The sequence below is a fragment of the Brassica napus genome, chromosome A9 (assembly GCF_020379485.1).
Source record: "Brassica napus cultivar Da-Ae chromosome A9, Da-Ae, whole genome shotgun sequence".
Classification (NCBI taxonomy): Eukaryota; Viridiplantae; Streptophyta; class Magnoliopsida; order Brassicales; family Brassicaceae; genus Brassica; species Brassica napus.
This window is the reverse complement of record NC_063442.1, coordinates 39121610-39149430: the sequence shown is the minus strand read 5'-3', so window position 1 is coordinate 39149430 and position 27821 is coordinate 39121610. Positions and strand designations below refer to the sequence as shown.

General features: G+C 33.0%; 5 protein-coding genes across 7 annotated transcripts; 3 read left to right on the top strand and 2 right to left on the bottom strand.

Annotated features, from left to right (window-relative positions):
* The first annotated feature begins 991 nt into the window (after positions 1 to 991).
* Positions 992 to 4738, top strand: LOC106368646 (filament-like plant protein 7). 2 transcript variants are annotated; one of them, XM_013808652.3, is made up of 6 exons: positions 992 to 1237; positions 1617 to 1715; positions 2042 to 2165; positions 2254 to 3880; positions 3958 to 4006; positions 4089 to 4738. In XM_013808652.3, the coding sequence occupies exons 2-6, from the start codon at positions 1644 to 1646 to the stop codon at positions 4599 to 4601; spliced, it is 2385 nt and encodes a 794-aa protein (XP_013664106.2). In that variant the 5' UTR covers positions 992 to 1237; positions 1617 to 1643; the 3' UTR covers positions 4602 to 4738. The 2 variants fall into 2 exon arrangements, with proteins under 2 accessions (XP_013664106.2, XP_013664107.2); XM_013808653.3 differs by having other exon boundaries at positions 1603 to 1715.
* On the bottom strand, positions 4739 to 6960 carry LOC106368647 (protein IN CHLOROPLAST ATPASE BIOGENESIS, chloroplastic-like). The gene is made up of 11 exons (XM_013808654.2): positions 6801 to 6960; positions 6528 to 6611; positions 6362 to 6436; positions 6243 to 6285; positions 6117 to 6174; positions 5860 to 6027; positions 5715 to 5777; positions 5540 to 5634; positions 5367 to 5448; positions 5171 to 5281; positions 4739 to 5088 (listed from the first exon to the last, which is right to left on the bottom strand). Exons 1-11 carry the CDS (start codon positions 6910 to 6912, stop codon positions 4948 to 4950), a joined length of 1032 nt encoding a protein of 343 aa, XP_013664108.2. The 5' UTR covers positions 6913 to 6960; the 3' UTR covers positions 4739 to 4947.
* Positions 6961 to 11758: 4798 nt separating this feature from the next.
* Positions 11759 to 15109, top strand: LOC106368645 (nicotinate phosphoribosyltransferase 2). Its single transcript, XM_013808651.3, has 15 exons — positions 11759 to 12025; positions 12106 to 12250; positions 12329 to 12448; positions 12551 to 12685; positions 12751 to 12812; positions 12915 to 12990; positions 13203 to 13304; positions 13391 to 13507; positions 13578 to 13636; positions 13712 to 13886; positions 13966 to 14100; positions 14186 to 14284; positions 14365 to 14473; positions 14555 to 14667; positions 14756 to 15109. The coding sequence occupies exons 1-15, from the start codon at positions 11880 to 11882 to the stop codon at positions 14831 to 14833; spliced, it is 1671 nt and encodes a 556-aa protein (XP_013664105.1). The 5' UTR covers positions 11759 to 11879; the 3' UTR covers positions 14834 to 15109.
* A 2960-nt stretch (positions 15110 to 18069) lies between these two features.
* Positions 18070 to 19462, bottom strand: LOC106368644 (cyclin-dependent kinase inhibitor 1-like). 2 transcript variants are annotated; one of them, XM_013808650.3, is made up of 4 exons: positions 19209 to 19462; positions 18972 to 19012; positions 18620 to 18865; positions 18070 to 18463 (listed from the first exon to the last, which is right to left on the bottom strand). In XM_013808650.3, exons 1-4 carry the CDS (start codon positions 19362 to 19364, stop codon positions 18394 to 18396), a joined length of 513 nt encoding a protein of 170 aa, XP_013664104.2. In that variant the 5' UTR covers positions 19365 to 19462; the 3' UTR covers positions 18070 to 18393. The 2 variants fall into 2 exon arrangements, with proteins under 2 accessions (XP_013664104.2, XP_048597448.1); XM_048741491.1 differs by having other exon boundaries at positions 18972 to 19021; positions 19209 to 19451.
* Positions 19463 to 27045: 7583 nt separating this feature from the next.
* Positions 27046 to 27550, top strand: BNAA09G41980D (precursor of CEP3). Its single transcript, XM_013804902.3, has one exon. The coding sequence runs from the start codon at positions 27046 to 27048 to the stop codon at positions 27295 to 27297; it is 252 nt and encodes an 83-aa protein (XP_013660356.2). The 3' UTR covers positions 27298 to 27550.
* The last annotated feature ends 271 nt before the right edge of the window (positions 27551 to 27821 follow it).

Below are 27821 nucleotides of genomic sequence, written 5' to 3'. Positions count from 1 at the left end.
TTGTACGCTTAACTCAATTAATTATTACAGTAAAGCATAAAGCATAAAAAAGAGAATTAATAAAGTATAAGCTTAACGTTTTAAAATATTAGAACGCCTAAGTCCTTCTTAAGGATTAAAGGATTCTTAATTTCCTACTAATCACTCTTTGAGTCTTTGGATCTATGTTACATGGAAACGGGAGCGGGTACGTGGAAGCGGAAGCGTATGGAAGCGCAGAAGCGAGATTTTTAAAAATATTAGGAAGCGGGTACGTATTGGAAACGTATGTATATATATATATACATATATAAGAATCTTTTTTAAAAATCTAGAACTAAAAATTATATGATTTAAATTTAAAATAAATCATTTATATTTATAATAATTATATGATTTCGTATTAAAACTGTAAAATACACATAAATTAAATTATTATATTAATTATTTTTATTACTTTATAATTAATTGATATAATATATTTGAATATATGATTTATCTTTAATAAATATCTCAATGCATAAAGATAATTTATAGTATTAATTTTAATTGTTTTATATTTCTATTCAATCTATTCAATACTATTAAAATTTGGATTTTATATAAATTAAAATTAAAATTTTATATTTTTATTGATATAAGACATTGTGTTTTTTTTTTAAAGAATGGAAGCATGATTCCAAAATGGAATCGTAAACTTCCAACGTGTTTTTAAAGAGAATATTTTAGAAGCGTTTTGGAAGCGAGATTCCGTAAGCTTCCACAAGGTTCCGATTCCGATTCCGGTTCCGAAGCGGGAAGCGTACGTCTGATAAAGCTTCCGTGCAACGTAGCTTTGGATAAAAGGAAAGTACTAGTGCTAAATAATTAATTTGCTAAATATTAGAATTCCGAGGTCCGTGAAATTCATAAACATGTTTACATTTAAATATAAATTAATTTTATTTTAGTCTTTAAATAAGAGATTTAATTAAATAATATCGTAGGATCCAACGTTCATGAAGCGTACGTGGACCATTTCGATCAGACCCTACCCGACACATCCTCTCTCACTCTCCCACTCTACAGTCTCTCTCTCTCTCTCTCTAGAGTTGTTTTCGAGTCATCTTAAACAGTCCCTTTCCTTACACTTTCATTATCTATATTTTCTTTGTCTTTGTTTCAATCTCTTCGTCCTTTGTCTTCTCTGTTGTTAATCTCCATTGGTGTTTCCTTCAGACGATCGGAGGAGTTTGGTGCGAGTTTATTTCGATTTAAAGTGAGTAAAGTTTTTGTTTTCTTTCATGGCTTTCTCCAAATCTTCTTAATGTGGTTAAAAAGAAATCTAACTTTATTGATTCGTCACGTGTTTCTATTAAAGTCTTCAACCTTTTTTAGTTTAGTTTAGTGCATGTAGAAGCCATTGATTGAGCTTGGGAGATTTGTTTTTTTTTTTTTAATTTGGGAACTTTTTATTCAGTTCTTTTTTTGGTTTTGTTCTTCATTCTCAAGTCTTTATTCTGAGTCGCATTCACCTGTAAATGTGGGTCCATTTGACAAATGTGGGATCCAAAAAAAATCTGAACTTTAGTTTATGCAAATGAGTTACTAAAAATCTTTTGTTTTTTTACTCTGTGTTATAAGATATTGTCTCAAAGATTCAAGAGTAGTTGTGGGGTTAATAGATGGACCATAAAGCATGGCCTTGGAAGAAGAAATCAACGGAGAAAAGCAATGGCATATCCTCCAATGAAGAGGTAAGTAAGGTGGACATTAATGATAACATTTGTGTCTTTCTTGTTGTTAGGTTGGACATTTGGATCTTATTATGTACTTTCTTGAGACATGTTTCTATGGTTTACTACTTGAATACACAGAGTGGTGATCTGTTTGAGTTTTAACTCTTTCGATTAACTAGGTTTTGATTGTCTTTCTTGGTGAGACAAAAGCAAAGCCCTTGATGCTTTTTTTTTGCTAAGATGTTATAAAATCTGAAGCACCCATTGATTGAGAAACCTTCTTCGGTTTCGTTGCCGCTATGAACCTTTGCTGATCATGAGCTTGATTGTGTTCTTAAAATTAGATTGAGAAGCTTGTTGCTGACAAGATACAGCTGGAGAATCGCCTTACAAGCCTAAATGATAAGCTTACCTCTGTCGAAGCTGAGAGCAATAAGCATAAGTCTGAGACACAAGAAGCAATTATTGGTAACTTCACTGAATCTTAAGCTCTTCTGATGGATCTTATTTTTCCTTTTGTCCTCTTCCTGTTTCATATGCATTTTCTGTTAAACAGGATGGGAGAAGACAAAAGCTGAATCAGCATCTCTCGAGAAGAAGCTAGAAGAAGCTTTGACTGAGAAACACAAGAGCGACGAGAGGTCGAGTCACGCAGAAGCTGGTCTGAAAGAATGTATGCAGCAGCTTCGTTTTCTCCGGGACGAGCAGGAGCAAAGGATGCATGACGCTTTGACAAAAGCATCACACGAATACGAAAGAAGATTGAAAGTTGTAAAGACAGAGATTGCGGACACGTGTAAGAAGCTTACAGAGGCAGAAGGCGAGAACACTCATCTCTCAAAGGCTTTGTTAGCAAAGAACAAAACTGTTGAAGAGTTAAACAGAGACAGGAGCCGCATCGTGTCCGATTTCAATGCTCTGGTGAGTAGCTTAGAGTCGAAGGAAAAGGAAAACGTTACGCTGAGGTACGAAGTCAGAGTGGTGGAGAAAGAGCTCGAGCTTCGGAATGAAGAGAGAGAGTTTAGTCGTCGAACAGCTGAAGCGTCTCATAAACTTCACTTGGAGAATGTGAAGAAAGTTGCAAAGCTGGAACAAGAGTGTCAAAGGTTACGTGTACTTGTCAGGAAACGGTTGCCGGGACCTGCTGATCTGTCCAAAATGAGACACGAAGTAGAGATGTTGGGAAGGAGAAGAAGCTCTAACAGCACGACGATCGATTCAGAAAAGATCAATAACCTCACCGAGCAGCTATGCTTACTGGAAGAAGAGAACAAGACTCTGAGGGATGCATTGAACAAGAAAGTTAATGAGCTTCAGTTCTCAAGAAACATGTATTCGAGAACAGCGTCTAGACTAGTAGAACTAGAGGAATCTTCTAAAGGCACAACAAACATTGAGCCAAGCCGGAGCAGCAATGTGTCCCATGAAGTCTCTCTTGCATCGTTTCCGGAGTTTGACAATGATTCTGATTCTTGGGCTTCTGCTTTGCTTTCAGAGCTGGAGAATTTCAAGAACAAGAAGCAAATGGTCTCGACACCTAAAGCTTCAGAGATGAAACTGATGGATGACTTTGCTGAAATGGAGAAGCTTGCAAGTACAGAACCTGGAAGCTCTCCTATCTTCTCTTCTGATTCCATCTCAGCTACTGGTCCCTTAGAGAACGAATCTAACGAAGATTCATCAGAGGCAGCGAAAACTCAGATGAACGTCGGTGAAGTAGTTGAAGATATCAGTAAAGCTCTGTCAGGTGTAAACCAGACCGAGACTCTCACTGTGGAGGGTGCAGCAGACACAGAGTGTGATATCAGCAAGTGGATTCACAGAATCGTTGAAATTGTCGAAGGAGTCGGCTTAAAAGGAGAACCAGAAAGGCTTTCGGGTTACACTGCTCGTGTCTTGCAATGGAAAACAACAGAGCTAAGTAGTGTGTTGCAGCGGTTTCTTCAGACTTGCTACGATCTAATAGAGAGAAAAGCAGACATGAAGAAGTTTGCGGAAGAGTTAAGCACTGTGTTGGAATGGATGGTGAACCATTGTTTCTCTCTTCAAAATGTTTCAAGCATGAGAGAAGAGATCAAGAAGCAGTTCGAATGGGATGAGTCATTGAGTGAGAGCGATGTTTCCTCTTTAGCTTGCAAGGATCACGAGCTGCCAAGCAAAATGGCAAAGGACAAGACGGCAAGGTATATATGTGCATGCTTGAACACTTTGATCAATCATAGAGTTATCTCTCAGGCATCCAATGGTTTGCTTGTTGCAGTGTTACAGCGAACGAGCTCAAGCTGGAGGAACAACAAAACATGCGAACTGTAAGTAACCAGGATAAGATCAAATTCTTACATTTTGACAAACGAAGGTTGAGATTTTTTTTTTCTGTGTCTGATGATTCAGGAACTGGAGATCACTGCTGCTTCTGAAAAGTTAGCCGAGTGTCAGGAGACTATTCTAAACCTCGGAAAGCAGCTCAACGCGTTGACTAACTCAAAAGAGGCAGCTTTACTTTCAGACAAACTCACACCTGAGCTTAATGACCAACCGAACAACCTAGCTACTGCACTACTACCTTCGCAAGAGACAAAACCAGAGAAGAGATTGACCACTCAGAGATCATCTCTTTTGGATCAGATGAAGGCAGAAGATCATGACACTGGAGATTCCAAGGATCAGAAGAAACCTCAAGCAGCTGATAAAAACGGAAAAGGAGGCGGTTCTGTCTACAATGAAACCATCGACGCATTGGAGCAGATTCTTCTTTCAGAAAGAAAAAGCAAAGGCTCTGAAACAAATTGCTGCGCCATTGTTCCTCAGAAAAAGACCGGCGGAGCTAAGAGCCTCTGGAGAAAGCTGTTGGGGAGGAAGAATAACATCAAGAGCAAGAAGCTCCCTAATCTATTTGCTACCTAGAGAAGACAACGTTATCTGGACTATATCATCTAATACCTTGATCATGTTTACCCGTACTACGCAAACTAAAACTGTAATTTTTCATAGAACGTTTTGGCAGTATATATATAAATCTCCACGTATCTGGCTTTACCCAATGAGATGATCATTCTGTTTCATTTCACTTCTAGTCTCAGAAAAGATACAATCAGTAATCTTTTTGACCCAATGAATCTATCTTTAAGCAGGGTTTATGTAAATTTCAAATGTGGACACAATATGCAAATACCATTCGCCTTCCACGTCATGTCAAGTCTCGGAAAAAAACATCAGTACCACTGATCATGTGACCTTGAAAAGAGACATCTCAGTCTCTGTACAGAACAAAGTTGGCCATGTCGTTTAGTCCAGCATCTTTGTAGCACTGAGCAACCCGTTCACGTGACTCGTCCCAGGTCCCTTCAAGTGACGCTAGATCCAATAACAACCCAGCCTCGTCGTAAGATGCCTGACAATTACAAGTTCTGTTTCAATCCTTTGTATCCAGAAAAAAAACATATCTGAATATGAATACAAGGTAAAGAGAGAACCTGGGCCCTTGGCTTTCCCCTAGAAATATCCCGTTGTCGTCCTTCTCCTGTAACTTTTTCTTTGTACTGCACAATCTGCTCTTCTCCCCACTCTGCTATTCGAGCAATTTCCTGTGAACCATTTCATATATTCAACACTTTTTTCTCTTCTCTTTTCAATTACCGAAATGATTGAACGACATTCAAGGAACTGTACCTCGTATCTGCATCCTAAGGTCCACCACGAAGATTTCAGAGCACCCCTAGCCGCATCTTTCGCTTCTAAGCTACGCCCAAGTCTACAAAACCATAGAGGTCTTAGCGTTTTCTAAAAAAGACGTAAGCATTAACATTAAAGAAAGAGGGCTGGTGAGGGAGGATTATACGAACTTTAGCAAAACCTTTGCGTTAAAAGCAAAAGGCCGAGCAAATCCGGGAAAGTTTCCTCTCTTCGTATAAAACTCGGCAGCCACCAAAGCTGAAACCTTGTATTAGTAGCACATGAAGTTAATTAAGAAAAGAAAAAGGTCAACCACAACAGAAAAGACCTTATGACTAGCCTTACATGGTCTCCATTCTCAATATGTCGAATAACTTTGCGTTCTAGAGAATCTGGAAACAGTCCAACCTGAACAATAAAGCTAATAATCATCCCAACAACATCCATCTGCCGAGAAAGAGTCTGATATCAACACGTTCAACATATGTACCTTTCTTAAAAGATAGAGATCTAAATCCATCAGCTCTGATCTGGCAAAATCACCCTTACTGTAAAGTTTCTTCCCAGCTTCACCTGCAGCATCGAAGATCACTTGGCTGGATTCCTCGGGTTTAGAGATATCTTCTTCCACCAATATTCTGTGAATGAACTGATCAACCTGAAATGTTGGCCAATGAAGTTGATATGAGAACAAACAGCAATGCTAAAACAGAAAATGAACCTATTGTTTAAAACATATCTCATTACATTATTGGCTAAAAACCAAACCCCATGTTTCTGAACTTCCACCACAGGCATCTCCATACTGCAAACACAGGAAACAAATGATAAGATATCATGAAACAGGAAGAGAAGCAGAAAGGAGCCTCTGACCTAGGACGAGCTGTTGGCCAACGTAGTAGAGCGATTGAAGAACCTGAAAAATTAAAGATTAAGTCACACAAATTTATACAAGTCTTGTAGTCAATACGAATGTGTTTTAAAACTTATACCTGGGCTCATTCTCACCAGCGGAATAGTAAGAGGCAACAAGCCTTGCTTGGCACCAGGAGAAACTATGGATTTTCCTGATACATAAAAAAACAAAAACAAGTCACCAACCAAGTCAATGCAAACACACAAATCTACAAACCAAGTCAGTGTAAAGATTTGATCTACCTCTAGCTGTGAAAATGCTAAGCAGCTGAGTCAAATGCTGAGGAGGCTGAGCTTTGGCTACCTCCTTGATGAAACATTCATGTTCTGCAAAAAACGAATAATCACTATCACCACCTGTTAACTTCAATTCATAGGTGGTTTCAGTTCAGCTTGAGCTCCACAATAAGAATCAAATCTAACATTCGCCGAACGATCTCAAGCAACAGTTCTAGACGTTGAAACGAAATAGCGGAAATGCGAATCATAAGAAGGGGAAGAAATACTATCAATCACCGGATAATGGAGACGAAGAAGAAGAAGAGGAAAATGATCTGGCGGTAAAGCTCCTGCCTACGCGAAGAATCAGTCGTCGATTCCGTCCGTTAGCCACCGCGCCGCAATGCATCTTTCGAGTTTTTCCGATCGTCGTGTTGTTTCTCTTCCGATGTGATGATGGATACAGAGAAGACGCATCGTTTAAAGAAAAACCCCAAATAAAGCCCATGTTCTAGGGTTTAAAGGCCCAATAAAATTGTAGGCCCAGCAATGTTGAAAGAGGTTATGTTTTTTTTTTTTTAAGTAAAGTTTCCACTAATTTTCCCAAATGGAGATTACACGGCAGATACGATCATACAAAATCGGTACAACCAAAAATCTTAAGTTATCTACCATTTTTTTTCAAAATACATTCAATCAAAAACACCATAACATTACAATAAATTTATAATCATCAATACTATTAAAACTGAAGGGCCTTTTTTGATATATCCTTGGAGTTTTAAAGTATTTACCATTCTATGCCACTAAATTATTTTTAAACTATGATTTCAATTAAATTCTTTTATTTTTTGTTTTGAAATCGCAACAAACCATCTCCTAATTCTGTGTTTTTTTTTGTTAATTATTTAGTTAATTAAACATGTGTAATTATAGTATATGAAATCTTTTCTATCGGCTATATGAATTAATATATAGTTTTATGGAATGCTTCGATGAAAACAAGAAATATGCCTTTTGGAATGTTTTATCAAATCTTACATACTAATATGTCACCTCCAACGATTTTAATGAGTGTGCCATTTAACTCCTTTCATATTTTCATAGGTATAAAACTATGTGATCACTATCATTTAATAAAGAGTTTAATAATCCAAAAACGAAAAAAAATCATTCGTCTATATATAATAATTCAGAAGTCTAATCATTTGTTATACAATTATCTTTTCTATAATCATAACTATGCATCCACATTCAATATAATACTAAAGTCTGTTCAGCTATGTGGTTCTTGGTATGAGTTTGGATTTCAAAAAATTTCGAGATATAATAATCCCAAATCAATATATTCACTTTTTATAATTCTTCATTAAACATATTTATAGGAACTATTTAACAAAAAATACTTCTAATCTTAGAAGTATATATAGATTACCAAATCAACATTAGTTTCACCCAAAATCTTACCTTACTGTTCATACAATCTAAACAAATAATTTTTTAAAAAAGATTTGATTCCATATTAACAATGTCATAGACAAATATTATGGATAAATAGTTAAGCTTAAGACTTACCAATTATTTCAAAAAGATTATATATTCCAAATTTATAGAGACACCATGCCTAATCTACACGCCCTTTTGGTATAAATACTACCATCTACACCACCCATTTCTACCAAATCAATACTATAATTTGATTTGATAGTAGAGATCTTTTTTTCCATCTTCTTTATATGTTGTCTATCAAAATATACTGATCTTTCTGGCAACCTTTTTGAACAGGTTTGACAGATTCAAATGATATTAGAGATCTCTTTTCTAGCCTTTATTTGTCAGTGGATTAAATGATGATTATGTTCAGAATATATAGAAAGGTGTCAGTCAAAGATAAATCTCGAAACTGTACTTTAAAGAGAGGATAATAAATATTTTTATCTCTGAAAGGTCGATACTGAAGCATGTCAGACAGAAGTTAGCCGAAGCATGTAGAAGCTTCGGACTGAAAATGTAAATCATCGGTAATGACTTGCAAAACGTTAGTCTATCAATGAGGTAAACTGAATATAAATAAAAGATCATAATATTTGTTAGATTATAATAAGACTGAAAGATCTTTGAACATATTTTCCTGCTATAACCGATGGTCTTCTGTAAATCCAGATGTTCAATTGGAATCATATCGATGACTTGAATGATGGTTTTTTGGTTCTCTTAAACATCTTTCGGATGATCCACTTCGACTTATGCAAGTTTGACTCTGTACAATAAACAACCGGATCAGGTCATGGAAAGGTAGAAAACTAAACCAACTTTCTCATAATATAAAGTTTCACTACCCATGCTTATGAGAATCTTGATTTGCAAGTTGTCGTTGTTATCCACCATTTTATTTTCTTTCAAAGAGCTCACTTTTTTTTTATGAATCAAGGTTGTTGACCGACCAGTGTATGATCGAAGAAATTTTCAAAACCCATTGTTTGACCCATAATTTTAGAGTTGATGAGGTAAATAATCTGGACCAATAAGGTCAGTAACTTATTTGAGTAATTCTAATATTTATTGCAAATCCAACTTTGTTGATGACTAATGATTGGTTTTCAAAATCACTGACGCCAATTCCTTCTATATTATTGTCTCTAAGTTTTGTTTTTTTTATCTCTATAAACATTAAAAGTTTTTCTGATGATAGATTCTCATATAATACTTTTTTGTAAATGTAATAGTGTATACACAATTAAAAATATTGCAATAGCATACTTAACCAGCGATAATAAAAAATATGATTTTATATAATAAACCATCAAGTATTTAAATTATTCTGAATTAAATTGTCCAAAATAAAAATACACTCTTAGACCACGAGACTAAAATCTATATGGTATAATTTACAAACATAGATATTTGACACACATGTTGAAAAACAATATTTGACACACATATACATGTAATCATATACCAATTATTTCAAAATACATAATATTATAATTTACAAGTGTTTTGTTTAATAAAATAAAATTTCACAGTTGGAAAATAGGGGAAGATTGTTTGGTAGTTACAACAAATTTCCCTAATTATTTGATCTAAAATTAAAAAGGAGTGGTACTCTTGTAAATACTTAGCAAAATCAAGGGGGTGTAAAAAGAGTTGTTGTTGTAATTGTATTGATGCTATAATTGTTGATTTTTTTCTTACGATTTTGTGAATATTATAAACTTATTTTACAAGTTTTATTTCCTATAAATAAAATTACCCGGCTCTTATGGGGTTGATTGGTTGTTAATGTAGCTTAATATTTTTTTTTTTGTTTTAAAAAATTGGCTGTGTGAGTTTTTTTCCTTTGGCTTTAATTTTTTTTGTTGTCGATTTATTTTCAAAACACTTAATAAAAGCTGTAGAAAATTTAATTTTGAAAGCTAACATATTTTAGTTTCTAACTTTTTTTCTGTAGCTTTACTTTTTTAAAGTAAAACATAATTTCTTTGAAAAAATTGCTTTAAAAAGAAAAATGGATGTCCAAAGTACCTATAGCCACAAAACCATAATGGCTTTAAATGAAATTAAGTTTGATTATATAGATATCTATACTATGTAATATCGGGTATGTTACCATTTTGGACTAGAAAGAAATATTATGTTTAATAATTATTATTGAAAAAGTGTATATACTGCAAAATGTTTTTCACAGTATATGACGTTAATTTGTTACGTACATCCCTTGAATATAGCAATTTAAATATGATATTTAAGCCATAAATGATTTTATTGAATAAGTTTACAAATAATAAGAAAAATTTAGTGAAAGACCAAATATCCCTTTAGATGAAATTAAATTGTACAAAAGTAATATTATAAGGTATTCTTAGGAAATTCAATCATGTTTTAGTAAGATATATATTATGTAGATAAGAAAACTAATGAGACTGTAGTCGTGGATATATTATCCAATATCTGAAAAACAAACTAAAACCGAACCAAAAAAACTAGAACTAAAACTGGATAAAAATATACAATAATCTGAATGGTTTCTACTTTTCTAAACCCAAAGAGCAAAAACCAAACTGAAAATCAACATAATAGTATTAATTTATATATAATATAAATTTAAAAAATATCCAAAACCCCAATTACATGAATTATCTGGTTTTTTGTTTTTTAGGTTTAACTCAGGTTTTTTTGGTGATTTTGGAATTTTTGGCTTTAGACCCAAATAAACACACCCAAATAAACCCAAACTATTTTTAATTCAGTTCGCTTCGGGTTTTATGAAAAAATAAAAAACCCGACTCGAACTCAACATCACCCGAATCGATCTGATTCGAAAAGTTATGATTCATAAATGGGTCTTAACATCCCAACCCCAATAACTTGAAAATTGAATTAACCTAACTGACATGAACCTAAATTTTGAATGTCCATCACTATGAGATGTTAAAATAAAGTATTCTCAGTTAAATATCTTAAACTCAAATATTAAAATTTAGATCAGAAAAATTAGTAATTTTTAAATCGAAAATTTAACTAAAATGTTATCCCGCGCTTTCAAAGCGCGTGTCAATATCTAGTTATTGTTTAAGACTAGTATTTACTAGGTAAAATTGATTTATAAACTTGAACAAATATTTTATAAATTATTTTAAAACATTTATAAATTATTTAGAAAATTTAATTTAACCTTTTCTCACAAAGTTAAAATTTCGTAATTTTTATTTTATTTTTTAAAATAAATTTAAAAATAATATCAAACATGTCGTAAAATTAAAATTATTTAACGAGGCATTTATGACTTAGTAGTATAAAGTTCATGGTTATAAATTTTGCTATTTATATTCGAGTATCGATCACCATCGATTAAAAATGAGTAAAAAATACGGTTACCTAAATACTTTCGGCATGCTCCCTGATTCAGTTTTGATGGACGGTGATTAGGCATTGGAATACCAAAATCATCCAAAAATAATTAAAATTACTCCAAAATTTATTTTAGAAAGTGATAAACTTTGGTTAAATGATAATTTAGCGTTCGGTATTACAAACTTGTATAAAACACAATTATTCCACCCACCTGGTCAAACAAGTTTTTTTTTTTGGTCGACGGTCAAACAAGTTAAAATCAAATTTTCCACAGATTTCTTTTTTTTTGTTAATTATCAAAAAGAAAAATTAATAAAATCAAAAGCACAACACAATTAAAGGGGTAAGACTAGGTCAAAGTTGAAACAGTGGGTTTTGTTTATGTGGTTGTCCTCGTCTCTTTTTAAATTCTCCATTTTTAATTTTCTTCTCCTCTGACCACCACCAAACCACTCTCACTGTAACCAAACAACACACGAAGCCATTTATTTTCCTTACCACAACAAATTGGAGACACAAACAATGGAGCCGAAAGAGAATGGAAACCAACCGGGTCGGGTCATAGAAGGACCCACCAACCCCATGGTCACACCTCTCCTCAACGATCTCTACCAATTCACCATGGCTTACGCTTATTGGAAAGCTGGCAAACAGAACGAACGATCCGTGTATCTAAACAAACCCTCCTCCTCCTCCCTCTCTTCCTTGGTATGTGATTAAAGTTCTGATCTTTATGTTCCCTTTACAGCTTCGATCTGTACTTTCGTAAGAACCCGTTTGGCGGCGAGTACACTGTCTTCGCTGGGCTAGAAGAGTGTGTCAAGTTCCTCGCCAATTTCAAATTGACCCACCAAGAGATCGATTACGTTCGTGACTCCTTGCCTGGATCTGAGGTATCCTGATTTTCGAATTTGATTTCTTCTTGTTATTTAGTTCTGATTTGATTCGATGTGGGTTTTGATTGAAATTAGGAAGCTTTCTGTGATTATCTTAAAGGGCTTGATTGCTCTGACGTTGAAGTCTATGCGATTCCTGAAGGGTCTGTTGTTTTCCCTAAGGTGCCTCTCATGAGAGTTGAAGGACCCGTTGGTGTGAGTCTCTCTCATGTTCTGTAACTCTGTCTCGTTTTTTTTCTTTCTTTTTAAATAAGATTATAAACGATGGTTTGGTTGTTTGTAAAATCAAAATCATAGGTTGTTCAATTGTTGGAAACTCCGTTCCTCAATCTTGTCAATTTTGCATCTTTGGTAGCTACCAACGCAGCAAGACACCGGTTTGTTGCCGGCAAGTCTAAGAGTCTGCTTGAGTTTGGTGCTCGGAGAGCTCAGGTTTCTATCTTTGTTTGTGTATATATTTTGAGATCTTTCCATGTTCTTAGTTTTTGGTATCTTAGGGACCTGATGGTGCAATTAGCGCATCTAAATATTGCTACCTTGGAGGTTTTGATGCTACAAGGTAAGCTATTGGTGTTTTTGATCTTTCTTGTTTGTTCTTATAAATAAAGGGAAAGTAGATATGATATGCTTTTGTGTTATTGTGTGTATATGCCAATGGCAGCAACGTAGCAGCTGGAAAACTTTTTGGGATACCTCTCCGTGGCACACATTCCCATGCTTTTGTTAGCTCATTCATGGTCAGTCCACTTCCAGCAAAAAAATTAATAAATATATTTTATACAAATTTAGCAATAGAGAAGAAATAACATGAAGTTTCTTGAAAATAAGTGGTTCTTGTTAATCTGTTAAATTACAAGGAAAGGTTTTGAATCTGATATACATTTTTTATCTTATGTTCTGTCAATATCACTAGCAGTTTTAATATAGTTACTCGAACTTTGGTTTACAGAGCACTGATGAGATTGTTGACAAAGTGCTTCAAAGTGCTGATGGGGAAACCACATGTGATGACTTTATTAGTCTAGTTCAGACATGGTTAACAAAGATTCAGGTTTGTCACAGGATCATTGTTCTACTCCTGCTACATATTTATAAAAAATTTAATCTCATTTTTTGGTTACTTGTGGATGATGATAGTATTCACCTTCTCTAAGTGGCTTTTTCTCTGAGACAAATCAAAGCGAGCTAGCAGCTTTCATCTCCTATGCACTGGCATTCCCCAAAGCCTTTCTTGCCCTTGTAGACACATACGATGTGAGTAATAGCTGTTGGTGCTAACGTTGCAAAAGCTACAAAGTAATAACTGTTGCCAACGTTCTTACAGGTGATGAAGAGTGGGATCCCTAACTTCTGCGCAGTTGCTTTAGCTCTGAATGACTTAGGGTGTGTAAGAATCTCTTTATCTTTCTTCTTATTCAGTTGCATACGAGAATCTGAGATGGTGTTGTTGATGTGCAGATACAAAGCATTAGGTATTAGACTGGACTCAGGTGACTTGGCATATCTATCTACAGAGGCCAGAAATTTCTTCTGCGCAGTAGAGAGAGAACTTAAAGTGCCTGGTTTTGGGAAGATGATCGTCACCGCTAGTAATGATCTAAATGAAGAGACGATCGACGCTTTAAACAAACAGGTGATTCCCTAAACTAACCTCATTCTCAATTGACCCATCAGATTGATGTAACCAAATGTGTTTCTTTTGATCTCGGTAGGGACATGAGGTGGATGCTTTTGGTATTGGGACTTACTTAGTCACTTGCTATGCACAAGCAGCCTTAGGCTGCGTTTTCAAACTTGTCGAGATAAACAATCAGCCTCGGATCAAACTTTCTGAAGATGTTACAAAGGTTATAAACTCTCTCTCTCTCTCTTGTGCTTCTATCATTTAATGTAACATTGCACTTAATATAATTATCATTATGATCTGCTTAGGTATCAATACCATGTAAAAAGCGAAGTTACAGATTGTACGGAAAAGAAGGTTACCCACTAGTGGATATAATGACTGGAGAGAATGAGCCACCTCCAAAGGTAAAAAAAAATAGATATTAACATTTTTACCTTATTTAATTTTTACATGATTATTATTCTTTTTTTAATGGATTATAAAGGTTGGTGAGCGTTTACTGTGTCGTCATCCTTTTAATGAATCCAAAAGAGCATATGTAGTGCCACAACGTGTTGAAGAGCTCCTCAAATGTTACTGGCGTGGAAGTGCTGGTAAAAACATTTTACTTTACTGTAAAGCCATGATGTTGTAACTAATTCAGCTTTTAATCTCTCTTTGTCTGTATGGTGAAGATGAAGCAAGAGAAGAATTACCACCACTGAAAGAGATACGAGACCGTTGCATCAAACAGCTTGAAAACATGCGACCTGATCATATGAGAAGATTAAACCCTACTCCTTACAAGGTTTATAATCTCTCTTAAAAAAAGGTTTAAAAACTCATGTTCTGGTTTTATGAAGAAAAAATTTGTATATTTTTTCCCATGGTTGCAGGTTAGTGTCAGCGCGAAGCTGTACGATTTCATTCACTTCCTATGGCTCAACGAGGCACCTGTTGGTGAATTACAGTGACGACCAAGAAGAAGAGAATTGCAGTGAACCAAAAGAGAAGAAGATAATCATTGTTTTGGTTGGAGTAATGTATATATCATATACCACATCATTAGAACGTGCAATAAGAGTTTTTTTCACTTAGTTTTTTGTTTTGTTTTACAAACATTTGATTGATTTCATGTATTTTTGTCGTAATAAGTTTCATCTTCTTGAAGAGGAAAGAAACTTTTTGCGCTCATTTGACCTTTATTTTGGATTTGATTCATATTGATAGTTGAAACGAATTTCAACATATTTCAGTGGTTGGTGATTAAAATATCATGTTTAATCGGTGGAATATATATTAACAAAATCAAATAAACTGAAACATACCAACGATAAGCCGGTATAATAATACTAAAAAGTTAAAACAGATCTCTGAAAATTTCCAATATCTACCGCTTTATCCTTTGGTTAACACAAAAAAAAAGGATAATTGTTTCTGGCTTGTTTGTTTTTTTTTCTGTTTTTTGAATTTAATAAACAATTTTCTTTTATTGTTTTAGCTAGTAGCTTGTTTGATAATTCTCTGTGTGGTCATTATAGACACTTATAGGTATGACGTCTCCAATTCCATTCTATTTTTCAGTCTAAAATAAAGTTTAGAACAAAATGCTTTAAAATGGTATTCTATTTCTCACTTTATAATACAGTGAAAAATAAGTTTATTCCAAATATAGAATAATTTATTTTTTTTGTTCATCACTCTATTTTCTACTCTAAAATAGAATATCAATAGAGCAAACTCAAACTCTGATAGAAAGTTAATCTATTTGACATCTGATGAAATTGCATTTGGTGTGATTAACCTTAGCTTGCACCGTACAAATATGGTTTTTGTTTGATGGGATCTCTTAACTTCCAATTTGTTATCTTTTTCTTCTTTCTTTTCTTCTCTGTTTACTTTGGGAAACACTGCTTTGGAAGAATCTATTCGTTTAAGGGCAATACAAGTCACAAAGCGTTAAAATGAACAACACCAAAAAGACCTTTTATTATGCAATAGAATCATAGTTAAGTTAACTACTATATTGTAGTTAATTTTTTTCTGTAACAGCTCACATGCAAATTATATATACCGAACCTTACAAATCAAATCAAATATATATATATATATATATATATATCAAAATTATAAGCTTTAATCGAAGATGCAAGTCGAAAATTTTATATATATGTCTTGATGAAGTCATTTGTTGTTAATACATAAGGCATGCAGAGCAAACAAACCATGTGGATGCAAAATGCTGAGTTAGAATAAGATAAACTTAAGCAGTAAATTTATGTCTTAGAAAGAAAAAGATAAGGTAAAATTGGAAAACAAACTTATGCCTTAAAAAAATGAATAACTGCAATTTCAAAAAATAAACATATACTTATTAATATGAAAGTTGTCTATATTCATAAATTTCTTAAAGATCTTTGGATTAAGATTTCGAGAATACGAAAACATTATAAAATGGCCAAGAAATCGACAAAGAATCGATAAGACACTGAAAAATGATTTTATTAAAGAAAAATGAGAATCTCTTGATAAGTGTTCTTGGGTTCATCTTGAGTAGTTAGACGTTGACGTATCAGACGACATAAAACCATAAATTTATATAACTTAACATCGTTCAGTAGCGATTGCTATGGTGTTAGTGTAACCATGATTGAACAAGTATTGCAAAAAATTTGTTTAATATAAGTTCTAATATCGCAAAAAGTGTTTGCTTGCTAATATGATAAGATATGTTTGCTTATATTCATTATCCCTTAATAAATCTTCAGCGCTATTTTATTTTGTTGCTTTTTTAAACTTACATTAATTACTAAGAAAACTGGAATGGCCAAACCTAGCCAACATGAACGAACTCATATTTCGTTTTGTACAGATAGTAGTGGAGTGGATTAGAGGGCAGGGCAACTGGCCTGCCTATCAGTGAACCCCACCAACCTGTGGCTACACTACATATTTATGTAACCTATGAACATTTTCTATCATCTATTTTTCGTTTATAGATTTATATTATACGTATCTTATGTGTGCGTCTCTGAACCGTTGTAGCTCTTCCCCTGACTAGTTATGGGTAGCTCCATCCTGGAAAGAGTTTTTATTGGGTTAAAAGTAAATTTGTCAAGATAAGAAACAAAGAGTTTAAAAAATGTGGGGCTTATTTTTTTAAGAAGAAAACTACAACGTCGAGTTTAGAAAAAACAAACAAATGGTCCATGAGAAAAGCTTTGTTTTTAAGTCACCGGAAACTAGTCCAAAATCATTTTTTGCATCATTTGTAATAATGTGATTTAAACAACAATATATGTATTTTGGAAAATAAAAATTACTGGACCCACTATATCCTAATAATTCTTCTGGTTTCAAAATAAATGTTGATATATACTGATTTTTTGTTACATAAAATATCTTCTTAAGGATTTAAAGTCAAATTTTATATGGACATATCTAAGTTTCTGTACTTTTAGAGTCATAAAAAGTGAAATTTAACAAAAGTTCAAGGAGTCGCATGTATTTGTATGAGTATAAACAATTTTTTTTATTTTTATAATTTGCATGAAACCTGGTAAAGGAACACTTATATCGACTATCGAGACGGATGAGGATGACGTATGCGTAGTAGATTTGTTATACTTGCAATGCATTTTTCTTTCAACGAAAGTGCCTTGTGACGGAATGCTGATGGTTTGCTATTAATCTATAGATGTTAGAGTAATTGTTTAAGACAATCAGTCTATCGTCATACTATTTGATATTCTGATTGGTAGAACAGTTGGTATGGTTGGTACGGGTTGGTGCATAAAAGGGTAATTAAAATGTCGACTAGCGGACTAGAATTATTTTAAGTGTCAATCAATTTCAATATATTATCTTGGCATCAGTAAATAGTAATTCACTCTAAAGCAAAAAAAAGTCAAAACTAAGCAAGCTGTAAACGTTAGTTTAGGGTTAGAAGTAAACTTGTTGGTTTTGATTTTTTGTTATCAAAAATTAAGTTGTGGCTAAACAAAGATAGAATCATATTTTGTTTTCATTAAAAATTTAGAACCTGATTAGTTATTACTTATTAGTACTTAACTAGTTGAGCTTTGATGTAGATTCCATTGATAAGAATATTTAGAATTTCAGAAAAGCGTTTGGGATGTTTAAAACGCACTGAAAGACCAAAACGCTTAGGTAATTTTCGGAAAATCATTATAATGAGAGGACAAAAAAATGAGTGTGAATATAGAAATATATAGTCCACAAAACAAAACAAAACTGTACAACATGAGAGAAGAAGAAGAGGAGAAAGAGTTAAGCAAAAAGACACAGCTTTTCTGGGTTTTATCTTTTTTTCACTTTTGCAGAAAACAAAATCTGTTCTGAAACCCCAAAAAGCCTTTATTTCTGTGCAGATTCGTACTTTCAAACATTCTGCCACAAATCTTTCCTCACAAAAGCTTCTATTCTAGAAATAAATAAATTGGAATTATTCTCTGAAAATTAGATACTAAAAGTTAAATAAGCGTATGCTTCATCACCATCATCATTTTCTTCATTACTCTGATAATTTAACCCACTCGTAGCGTCCTTCTAATGGCTTCTCCTCCTCGAAATCAAAGTTATACCTATAATGACCAAACAAAAATACAAACTCACTTAAGTTGTAGTTAAAGACAAGAAACTCTCACTCAACTTTGTTTTTTGATAAACATTTAACATTCTCCTAAATTATAAATAAAATTGACATTAAAAAAAACAAAGTTGAAAAATTGCAAACTTACTTCTTCTTGAAATTATCATGGAGCTGTTTCTCAGCTTCCACGAAAAACTCTTCAATCTCCACTGCCGTTGGTGGTTGCTCCGTCGCTGATTTCCCCTTCTCCTCCGTCGTTGACAAAGATGCTCTCAGGCTGCAACAACAATCCGATGATTCTTTCACGGCGGAATCAAAACCAGCTACGATTTGCTGTGAATTCTCCATAGATTCTTTCTCTCTAAGGTTTTCAAATAGCTTCCTCTTACTACTCCTGAAAGAAAATAATTAGAAGAGAGAGTGAATTATTATAATGAAACAAGAACCGGGAAAATTCATAAACCTTCAAATTTCAAATGATTTTAAAAACATTTACTCACCGTCGACACGACGACGTTTCAGTCTCACCATCTCTTTCCTCCTGTAACAACAACAATAACAAAAATTCAAATTTTCGAAAAGAAAAATGAAACCGAAGATCTAGCTAGAGAGCAGTAAATGAAAATCCTCATAAATTTTCAAAAATATTAAATTTAATAAAAAAAACATTAATGATTATATTTTCTACAGTTACAAGATTCTAGAATCCGTATTTAATAGTACTAGTATTGAATCACCTCAAGATCTATAACTCCATTGTTGTTACTCGCGCAACAAGACGACGACGACGAGCTAGCTTTTTCCGATCTGTAAACGATTCTCCGGCTGCGAAGCTGCATATACGTAGACGAAGCTCCCACCGTCCCTTTAGCTTTTCTGCATTTTCTCACCATTGCGTGTCCGTGACGTTAAAGTATTCGAGAGAGAGAGAGAGATGATAAGAGCTGAAGAAGAGGACGAGGAAGACGAAAGACAGAAGCAAGAAGAAGATGGAGTTTTGCTTTAACGGTCAGGATTGAGTTTTTGAGTTTGTGTCGTGATAGAGAGATGGCGTTGTTTCTGTGGTCCCGTTACAGTGACGGGGAATCTTTGGCTTCGAATGACATGCAGATCAAGAAAATGCAGATTAAATCCAAAACGGAGATCAAGCAGAACAAATGCAGATCAAACATATTATGCAGAACAAATGCAGATCATGCAAAACAAATACAGATCTAACTAGTTAAGCTAATTTATCGAATTAGTGTATTTAACCAAATATTAAAAATAATTTTGTAAATTAAATATCTAAAACAAAAATACAAATTCTTATCAATTATTTATTATTAATTTAATAAATGCAAAGAAAGTTTAAATATTATATAAAAGTTAAACACAATTATAACAAAAAAAATCATAAACAAAAAAATATAATTCTAATAAATATATTGAAACTTAAAAATTATATAAAATTCATTAAAATGACAAAGAGTATTCCTTTTCCATTTAATTATTTTTATAGTCCAAATTACAAGTTTTACCGGTTTTTATGAGATTTGAAGGTTTAATTCAAATCTGATTTTTAGAGCAACCTGAAACATGAAGATGGATGAGTTACGGTTTGACCGGGCAGTCCAGTCTGGTTTTCAAACACTATTCAAAACAGTTGTATCTTTATTTATCAAATAAACTTACTAAATTATCATATTTTATTAAATGTTAGAAAATAATAATTAAAATTAAATATATAAACCAAATATACAAATTCTTATTTATAAATAATGAAATTTAAATTACCAAACATCATAGATATATTCATTAGAATAAGTTTTACAAAATATTAGAAAATAAAAATTCATAAAAAAATATTAATTATTTTAATATAGTACTCATAACAAGAATAAAAATAAAATATACTATAATATATATGTTTTCTATCAATGTAAATATTATAAATGATTTTAGTAAAGCAAAGAAAATAGATAATACAAAATAATATATATATATCTAGTTATTGCAAACATAATATATAAAAATATGTTGAATATAAAATAAATTATTTATAAAACGAAATTATTAAATTTTGTTTTAAAGATTTAGTTATTTAGTTTCAAAGTGAATAACATGAATTAGCATAGTAGACTATCTATTAATAATTAATAGCCAATATAAATAAATTTATATTATTGATCTGTAAGTATACAGCTTCTTTTTCTGCCTTAGTTGCAGATCAAAACATTTATGTGTAATTTAGATCTGCATGCAGATTTTTTATTTTTTAATCATTTATTTTTGATCTGCAAAAAATGTGTTGAATGGTAAAAAAGTTGCAGTCCAATCTGCATTTAAAATGTCCTGCATTTATTCTGCATTTGTCCTGTGTTACATTCAAAGCCTTTGACGGGTAACTGAAGGCGCCGTTATTTGGATCGCATGCTGCTGAGTAGATTGAGCGACACGTGTCGGTTTTCGACGGTGACTTAACGGGACGGGAACAAGGTAGCGTAATAATTGTGGTGTAACTACTTTTAAAAACCCTCCCATCTGTCGCTAAATCACATATTTGCCATTACATGTACCATCAAAATGAAAATATAAAATTTGATGGAGATAATTGTAATTAGTTTTTAAAAATTGGGGTCTTTTGTTCTTAATAATGTTTACTAAATTTGGGGTTATTTTACACATTTACATGCATGTTTGATAAAACTTTCAAAGTGAGCTGACGACACTAATTGAGTCCGTTCTCGAAAGAATTTTTTTTCTAGATTTTTAAAATATAAAATGTGATGGAAAGAATTGAATTTAGTTTTAAGAAAATTGAGATTTTTCAGTTCTTAATAATGTTTAATATATTTGGGGGTCATTTTAGGCATTTACATGCATGTTTGATAAAACTTTAAAAGTGAGCTGACGACACTAATTAAACAACCACTCTGTTCTCGAAAAAATATATTTTTTAAATATATTTTTGTTTTACAAAAACAGATTTTCTAGAATTTAAGATAACTTTAGTAATTAATGATAAGTTGTATAACATTAATTGAAATTTTTAAATTAATTAAATACTATTGGTTGGTGGTTATTAGAAAATATATTTTAAAATAAACACGAAATTTAATTGTAAGCATTCATTATATTTTTAATATACATGAATACTCTAAAAAGTTCTTTTTTTCAGAGGAAACAGAAGAAGTATATTTTTCTTTTCTTTTTAGTATATCAATCTCATAGAAAAGTATTATGATTTTATTCTCATTATATTTTTTTTTTCTTTCTAGTATTATGATTTTTTTTTTTTTTTGGTAAAAGTAGTATTATGATTTTATTTAGGTTTCTTCTTCTTTTTCTCTTTTAACAATTTCTTCTCCTCTAATAATGTTTTTTTTTTTGCTTTCGAGTATTATAATTTTATTTTGATTGTTTTTTTTCAAAGTTTTTGGGGATATTTTTTTTCCTCTGGTTTTTATAATTGAAGATATATTCAGTTTGCTTTGATCTTCGTTGTAATAGTTATCACATGTTGTTCGACGGGTTTTAGAGCAAACCTTTTTGAAGAGACATTTTCTGGAACATATCTAACCAAAGAAAAAAAAATCTATTTTTATTTGGAGAATTTTTAGGGTATGATTGGTTCAATCGCAGCGGTTGCGGTTGCGGGAGCGGTGGTTACGGTTTCCAGCGGTTTTAAGAGATTTGTACGACTGGTTCTGCGGTTAGAAATTGGTGAGTTTGCGGGATACTTATGACTGATTAACTACCAAATGCAGCAGCGGTTAAATAATAAATTAACAATATTTACATTTTATACAATTATAAAAATATCAAAAATAATAATATCTATATATATAAAGAAATGTTCGCCTCTCTCCCGTAAAGCCACGTCATCAAATCGTGCGTTCTGGGAGTGACACGTGTCCCATTTTATATTTATGACCAAAATAAATGAATGCAGTTAAGGGTAATTGAACCCAGCACCTCTAGCACTGGTAATTTCTCTTAGAACCACTAGGCTAAAGTCACTTTTTATAAATATGTGGCCGCGAAAATACTTATTATCGTGTCAGATGGAAGCCCATGCTTCTTCTGCTTGTGGCCAGAGCCGACACTGAACTGACGTCAAGATGAAGATCGTGAAGTTTAAAACTTTACTCCAAACAGTTTTGCAATGTTTCTAACCTTTATAACTTGATGCATATAATATATATCAAAATACATTTGTTGTACACGCTTTTATTAGTTTTGCTTTTAAAAGAAGGTATTTACAGTTATAAATGTTTTGTGTCAGTGAAGTAATGGTTGAAAAATCTCTATACATATGTCATTTTAAAATAACACCCAACTTTTATATATAGTCAATACATATGTGCATGTTATATTCTAGACTAAATATTAATATAGAAAATATTTTTTTTAGTCTACAAGCAAATGTTGTAGAGCAAGTATGCATTATACAAAATAATATATATTTAAAATCCATACACAAAAACATAAAAGTTGTTATAGGTCTCTTTCTCACACATGCACACTCCGCTATGAATAAAAATAAAAATAAAACAGTATTTTTATCAAACTTTATCACAAATCCACATTTGTACATCTATAATTATGAGTTGGACAATTAGTTAATTTGATACAATACCAAAGCAAGAATAATCGAAAAACAACTATACCACCGCATACTAATAAATAAGACATAACAGATAACCAAATTCTTGAATCTTAAAACAAATTTCAACTCGAGTATTTAGTGAATATCAAATTAACTAATATCCCGCCCGTAGGGCGGGCCAACCCTAGTTATAATAAATATTAAAGTTCTATTTAGAAAGTTATACTTTAAATTTTTTAAAAATTATAGAAAATATTTTTATTTTAAAGTTTTATAATATTAATTAAAATATAATAGATATATTTTAGCATTTTTATAAGGGAGAATTTGCTGAATATTCATAAGAGGCAAAAGAATGAAGAATATACCCATTATATAGTAACTCAAGATGGATGTGACAATTTACGCAAAACATGACTAAAATCTCCCTCCAGGCGCGTGCGCTTGATGTTGAAATGCAGAAGATAAAATTATCATACTATACTACATACTATTTAGTATAGTTACACGAAAAATTTCACTCTAACAATAATATATTTCATTTAGAATAACATGGCAATTGATGTTAGTTAACATAATGAAACACAACCAAATAAACCCTAAACCTGCTATCTAAACCATAACTCTAAACACTAAACCCTAAACTCAAACTCTAAACTCTAAACCCAAATGGTAAACTCTTAAACCCAAACCGTATACCCTAAACCCAAACTCTAAATCCAAAATCTTAACCCAAACCGTAAACCATAGCAGAGCTACCTAAACCCTAAACCAAAACTCTAAACCATAAACCTAAACCCTAAACACAAATTCTTAACCTAAACCATAAACCCAAACGGAGCTACCTAAACCCTAACCCCCCTAAACTCTAAACCCTAAACCCAAACCGTAAACCCTTAACCCAAACCTTAAACCCAAATTGTAAAACCAAACCATCGTCCATAACGGAGCTACCTAAACCCTAACCTTGAAGGTCTAAACCCTAAACTCAAACCCTAAACCCCCCTAAACTCAAACTCTAAACCCTAAACCCAAAACGTAAACCCTTAACCCAAACCCTAAACCCAAATTGTAAAACCAAACCATCGCCCATAACGGAACTACCTAAACCCTAACCTTGAAGGTCTAAAATATACTATATTTTATTTAGAATAGTATGGCAATTGATGATAGTTACCATATTGATAAATGGGAAAAAGAGGAAAATGGAGAGGGAAGGAGGAGGAAGGAGGAAAGATAGAAGTATAGAGGAAAGGAAAGAGGAATGGAGAGAGAGACAGGGGAAGGGAGGGGAGCAGAGAAAAAGTAGGAGGAAGTGTAAGAGTGAAAGCGACATCGGAGGAAACTATACTATTTTGCTGAATAGATTAGTATACTATAATGTAATTTTAATTCAAATATTGCATGAAAGCAATATAAACTGTCAATACAAACATGTATGTGAATCTCCATTAACTTAGAACATTCATTTAATACTAATGAAGGAGAGGAGAAGAAGGAGAAAATACTAAGAAATCATTTCTATTCTATGTTTATCAAATAGAATAGTACAACGCAGTGTGTACTGTTTATCTTCTCTAATAGTTCTGCGCATTCTCTGTTTCTTAATCTACATGTATCAAAATTAACAAAATTCTAAAGCCAATTAAATATATAGAGAAAAATAATATGATAATCAGTTGTTGTGTCTGGTGATTATACAGCGTGCTAAATCAGGATCTTATGGTCTTCAATCTAACCAGATTACTTTGATTAGTTTATTTTGATTGTAAAGTTCGTCGGGAAATTTAACGTCGTCACTTTTGTGTGATGAAAAGGAACAAAAAAATAAAAAGAAAAGCGCGTGTGTTAGTTGGTAAAAGGTGAGGGTAATTTTATATATATTGTAGAAAATATATGGTATATCATAGCATATGCCTTATAATAGTTATGTACTTAGTTTTTTTTTGTGCTATGGTCACGTCCCCTAATTTCCCTTTTTATAATTTTAATTTAATTTTTTATTGAATATTTTTATTTTTGTATTTATATTGTTTTGGAAAAAAAAGAATTTTTTTTTATCCTCCCGCAACCGCCCGCAACCGTAAACGCTAGCTGGAACTAGCTTTTGAATTTTTGAGGTTCATAACGGTTTGGAACGGTTTGAAGCGGTTTGAACGATTGTTGCAAAACTCCAACAACCGCTACCAACCGCAAAAGCTGCGTTTGCGGGTGGTAGCGAGAAAACCAGTCATATCCTTAATCGATTGTTAAAAACGCAGAACAAGTTTTTCTGGTATCAATGTATTGGGAAAATCCAACCTAATTTCGGTATGGATTTCATAAATGATTTCTGGTGAAGTCACATTTGACTGATCATATTTTTAATGGTTTAGATCTGTTTTTCAAAAGCTTCTTTAGGCTTTTTTGAAACGATATATCCTATCAATTTTTTGTTATTGTCTTTAACAGGCCATATTGAATAAAAGTAAGTTTTCGACAAAAAAAAAATATCTCAAAGAAAACGTTAATTTTATGTTTAGTTCGTATTGTTTCATTGTTTTTTTGTGAACTTAAGCTTTCATTGCTATCTTAATCTCCAAGAATGGAGTAAAAGTTCAATACAAATGAAAATGAAACGATAGCCAAGATAGCCAAGATAGCCAAAAGAACGATAGCTACAAAAGCAATATCGAAACTGAAAGTACGGTAGATAGGAACAGTATTCACACAAGCCCAACACTGAACATGAAGCAGTCCTCTATAATCGACGTTGATGTTGGAGCTGAGAATAAGAATGCCATGGATACTAAGCAAGCGCACAAGATGCTTCTAAGCCTTGAGAACACAGCCATCCTCAATCAAGGAGGAGGTAGAAGAGCATAACTGGATTGGACCGTTATGTAGAGAGGCTTCAAAAGCGACGAAGCATAGCTTACTCATTTCACCAAGAAATGCACATGGAACTCTAGTAGCAGCAAGGTAAACTTGATTCCCTGAAAAAAGGATGAAACTCTCCCCAAGGGAGTAATATTCCAAACACAACCATGGCCAACTAGAAACGGGAAACTTGAGAACTACTAAAGCAAAACAATTTGCAGTTATAACTATCAGAGGTTTAGGATCCCGTCGAGACAGCTTGATCAATCTATTACCAGCCGGAGAAACATAATAAACTTGCGCGAGTTAATCCGAAAACATCTTTGTTGTTGACTGGTTGGTCCGTCAGGCAAACTGATGCACATCACTTTCATAAAAGCCTTGTATTCCCATGTTCGTATTGAGGTGATGCGGTTCCTTATTTCCACTAGTTTGACAATGATTGATGGTGTCGAAAGGACTTCATAATGTCTTCTTTTGTTTATCCCTTTAAGAGATGTTAGAGAGTTTATAAGAGGTGTTAGGACTAACTGAGAGTTTTTGCTGCACTTGCTTCAGCCGAATTTCTTCACTCGAGCTTCTTCAGCTTGGAGTTTTGATCGGCATTCAAAATACTTTCTCAAAAGCAAAGCTTGATATTCAAAATACTTTACTGATCACCGGAATAACAACACCAAATTCTTGGTTTATATTGTGACTCAATTCTTGATATGTCATTTGTATTATGAACGATTAGTTACAAAACATATTATGTAATCAAAATCTATAACTTAATGGATATATTAAAATAAACTTCAACAAATAGGATCTATTCGGAATATCCATGGATAGAGAAGGACGACTAAGCTTATATCATGAAAGGGCAGCTATGAATTAAGGAAAATAAATAAATTATATTCTTAATTATTTAGTACTTACTAATAGTTGTAAAGCACACGGACTCTTTAACTAAAATATTTAAAATAACATCTCAAGTGTTGCGCCCATGTGATGTACTATATTTCATCTCTATAAATTGATGTTCCAAGAGGTTACATGCATCGACACATAATACATACTCGCCTCGACTATATATTATAAACAACAAATTTATTTTTCTAATTCTCGTTTCGGGTTTTTAATCAATGGCGAGAATTAATGTTTACCTTTTTGCATTTATGTTGCTTTTGACTATTAAACAAGAGCTCGGTTCCGTTGAAGGCCGAACACTCACCACGTCCACCATGGGGACGGCTGAGGAAATCAGCGCTGATGGCTCTGTGCCGCTATTACTACCGGCTGAGCCACTTCAGCCGCCACCGAGCCACGGGGTTGATACCTTTAGGCCCACGGTACCTGGACATAGCCCTGGTATTGGACATTCCGTACACAACTAACGGAGATGGACAATGGCATGGTTTATGTGATTATAAATCAATGTTTTCTTAATATATGGTACCTTATTGAACATAAGCTTGTGCTTATGTTGTTGTTGGTGTTGGCTTTTTTTTCTGAATGTGAATTCTTATTTAATATATGTACTGGTTCGTCATATTCAGTTTCTTGCAAGTGTGTGATTGTAATAATGTTTAGTTAAACCGTGTTTTTCAATTTATCAGCTTTTTTTTTTGTTTAGAAGAAATTATCAGCTTTTTCTCATACATTTTCTACTTTAAACCATGTCTATCAATTGAGATATCTCTTCACTGAACTGAACCATACGAAACTAAATATAACTTTAACCGGTGCATGGATCAGATAACCTTAGTATTGGTCCTTCCAGTAGACCATGTTAACCAAATAAGGAAAAAGAGAGAGAGAGAGAGAGAGAGAGAGAGAGAGAAAAAAAAACTCTATCCGCAAACCGATTTACAGAAATTAGATTTCTTGTTTATCTTCGAAATCGGTACGTACAAAAAAA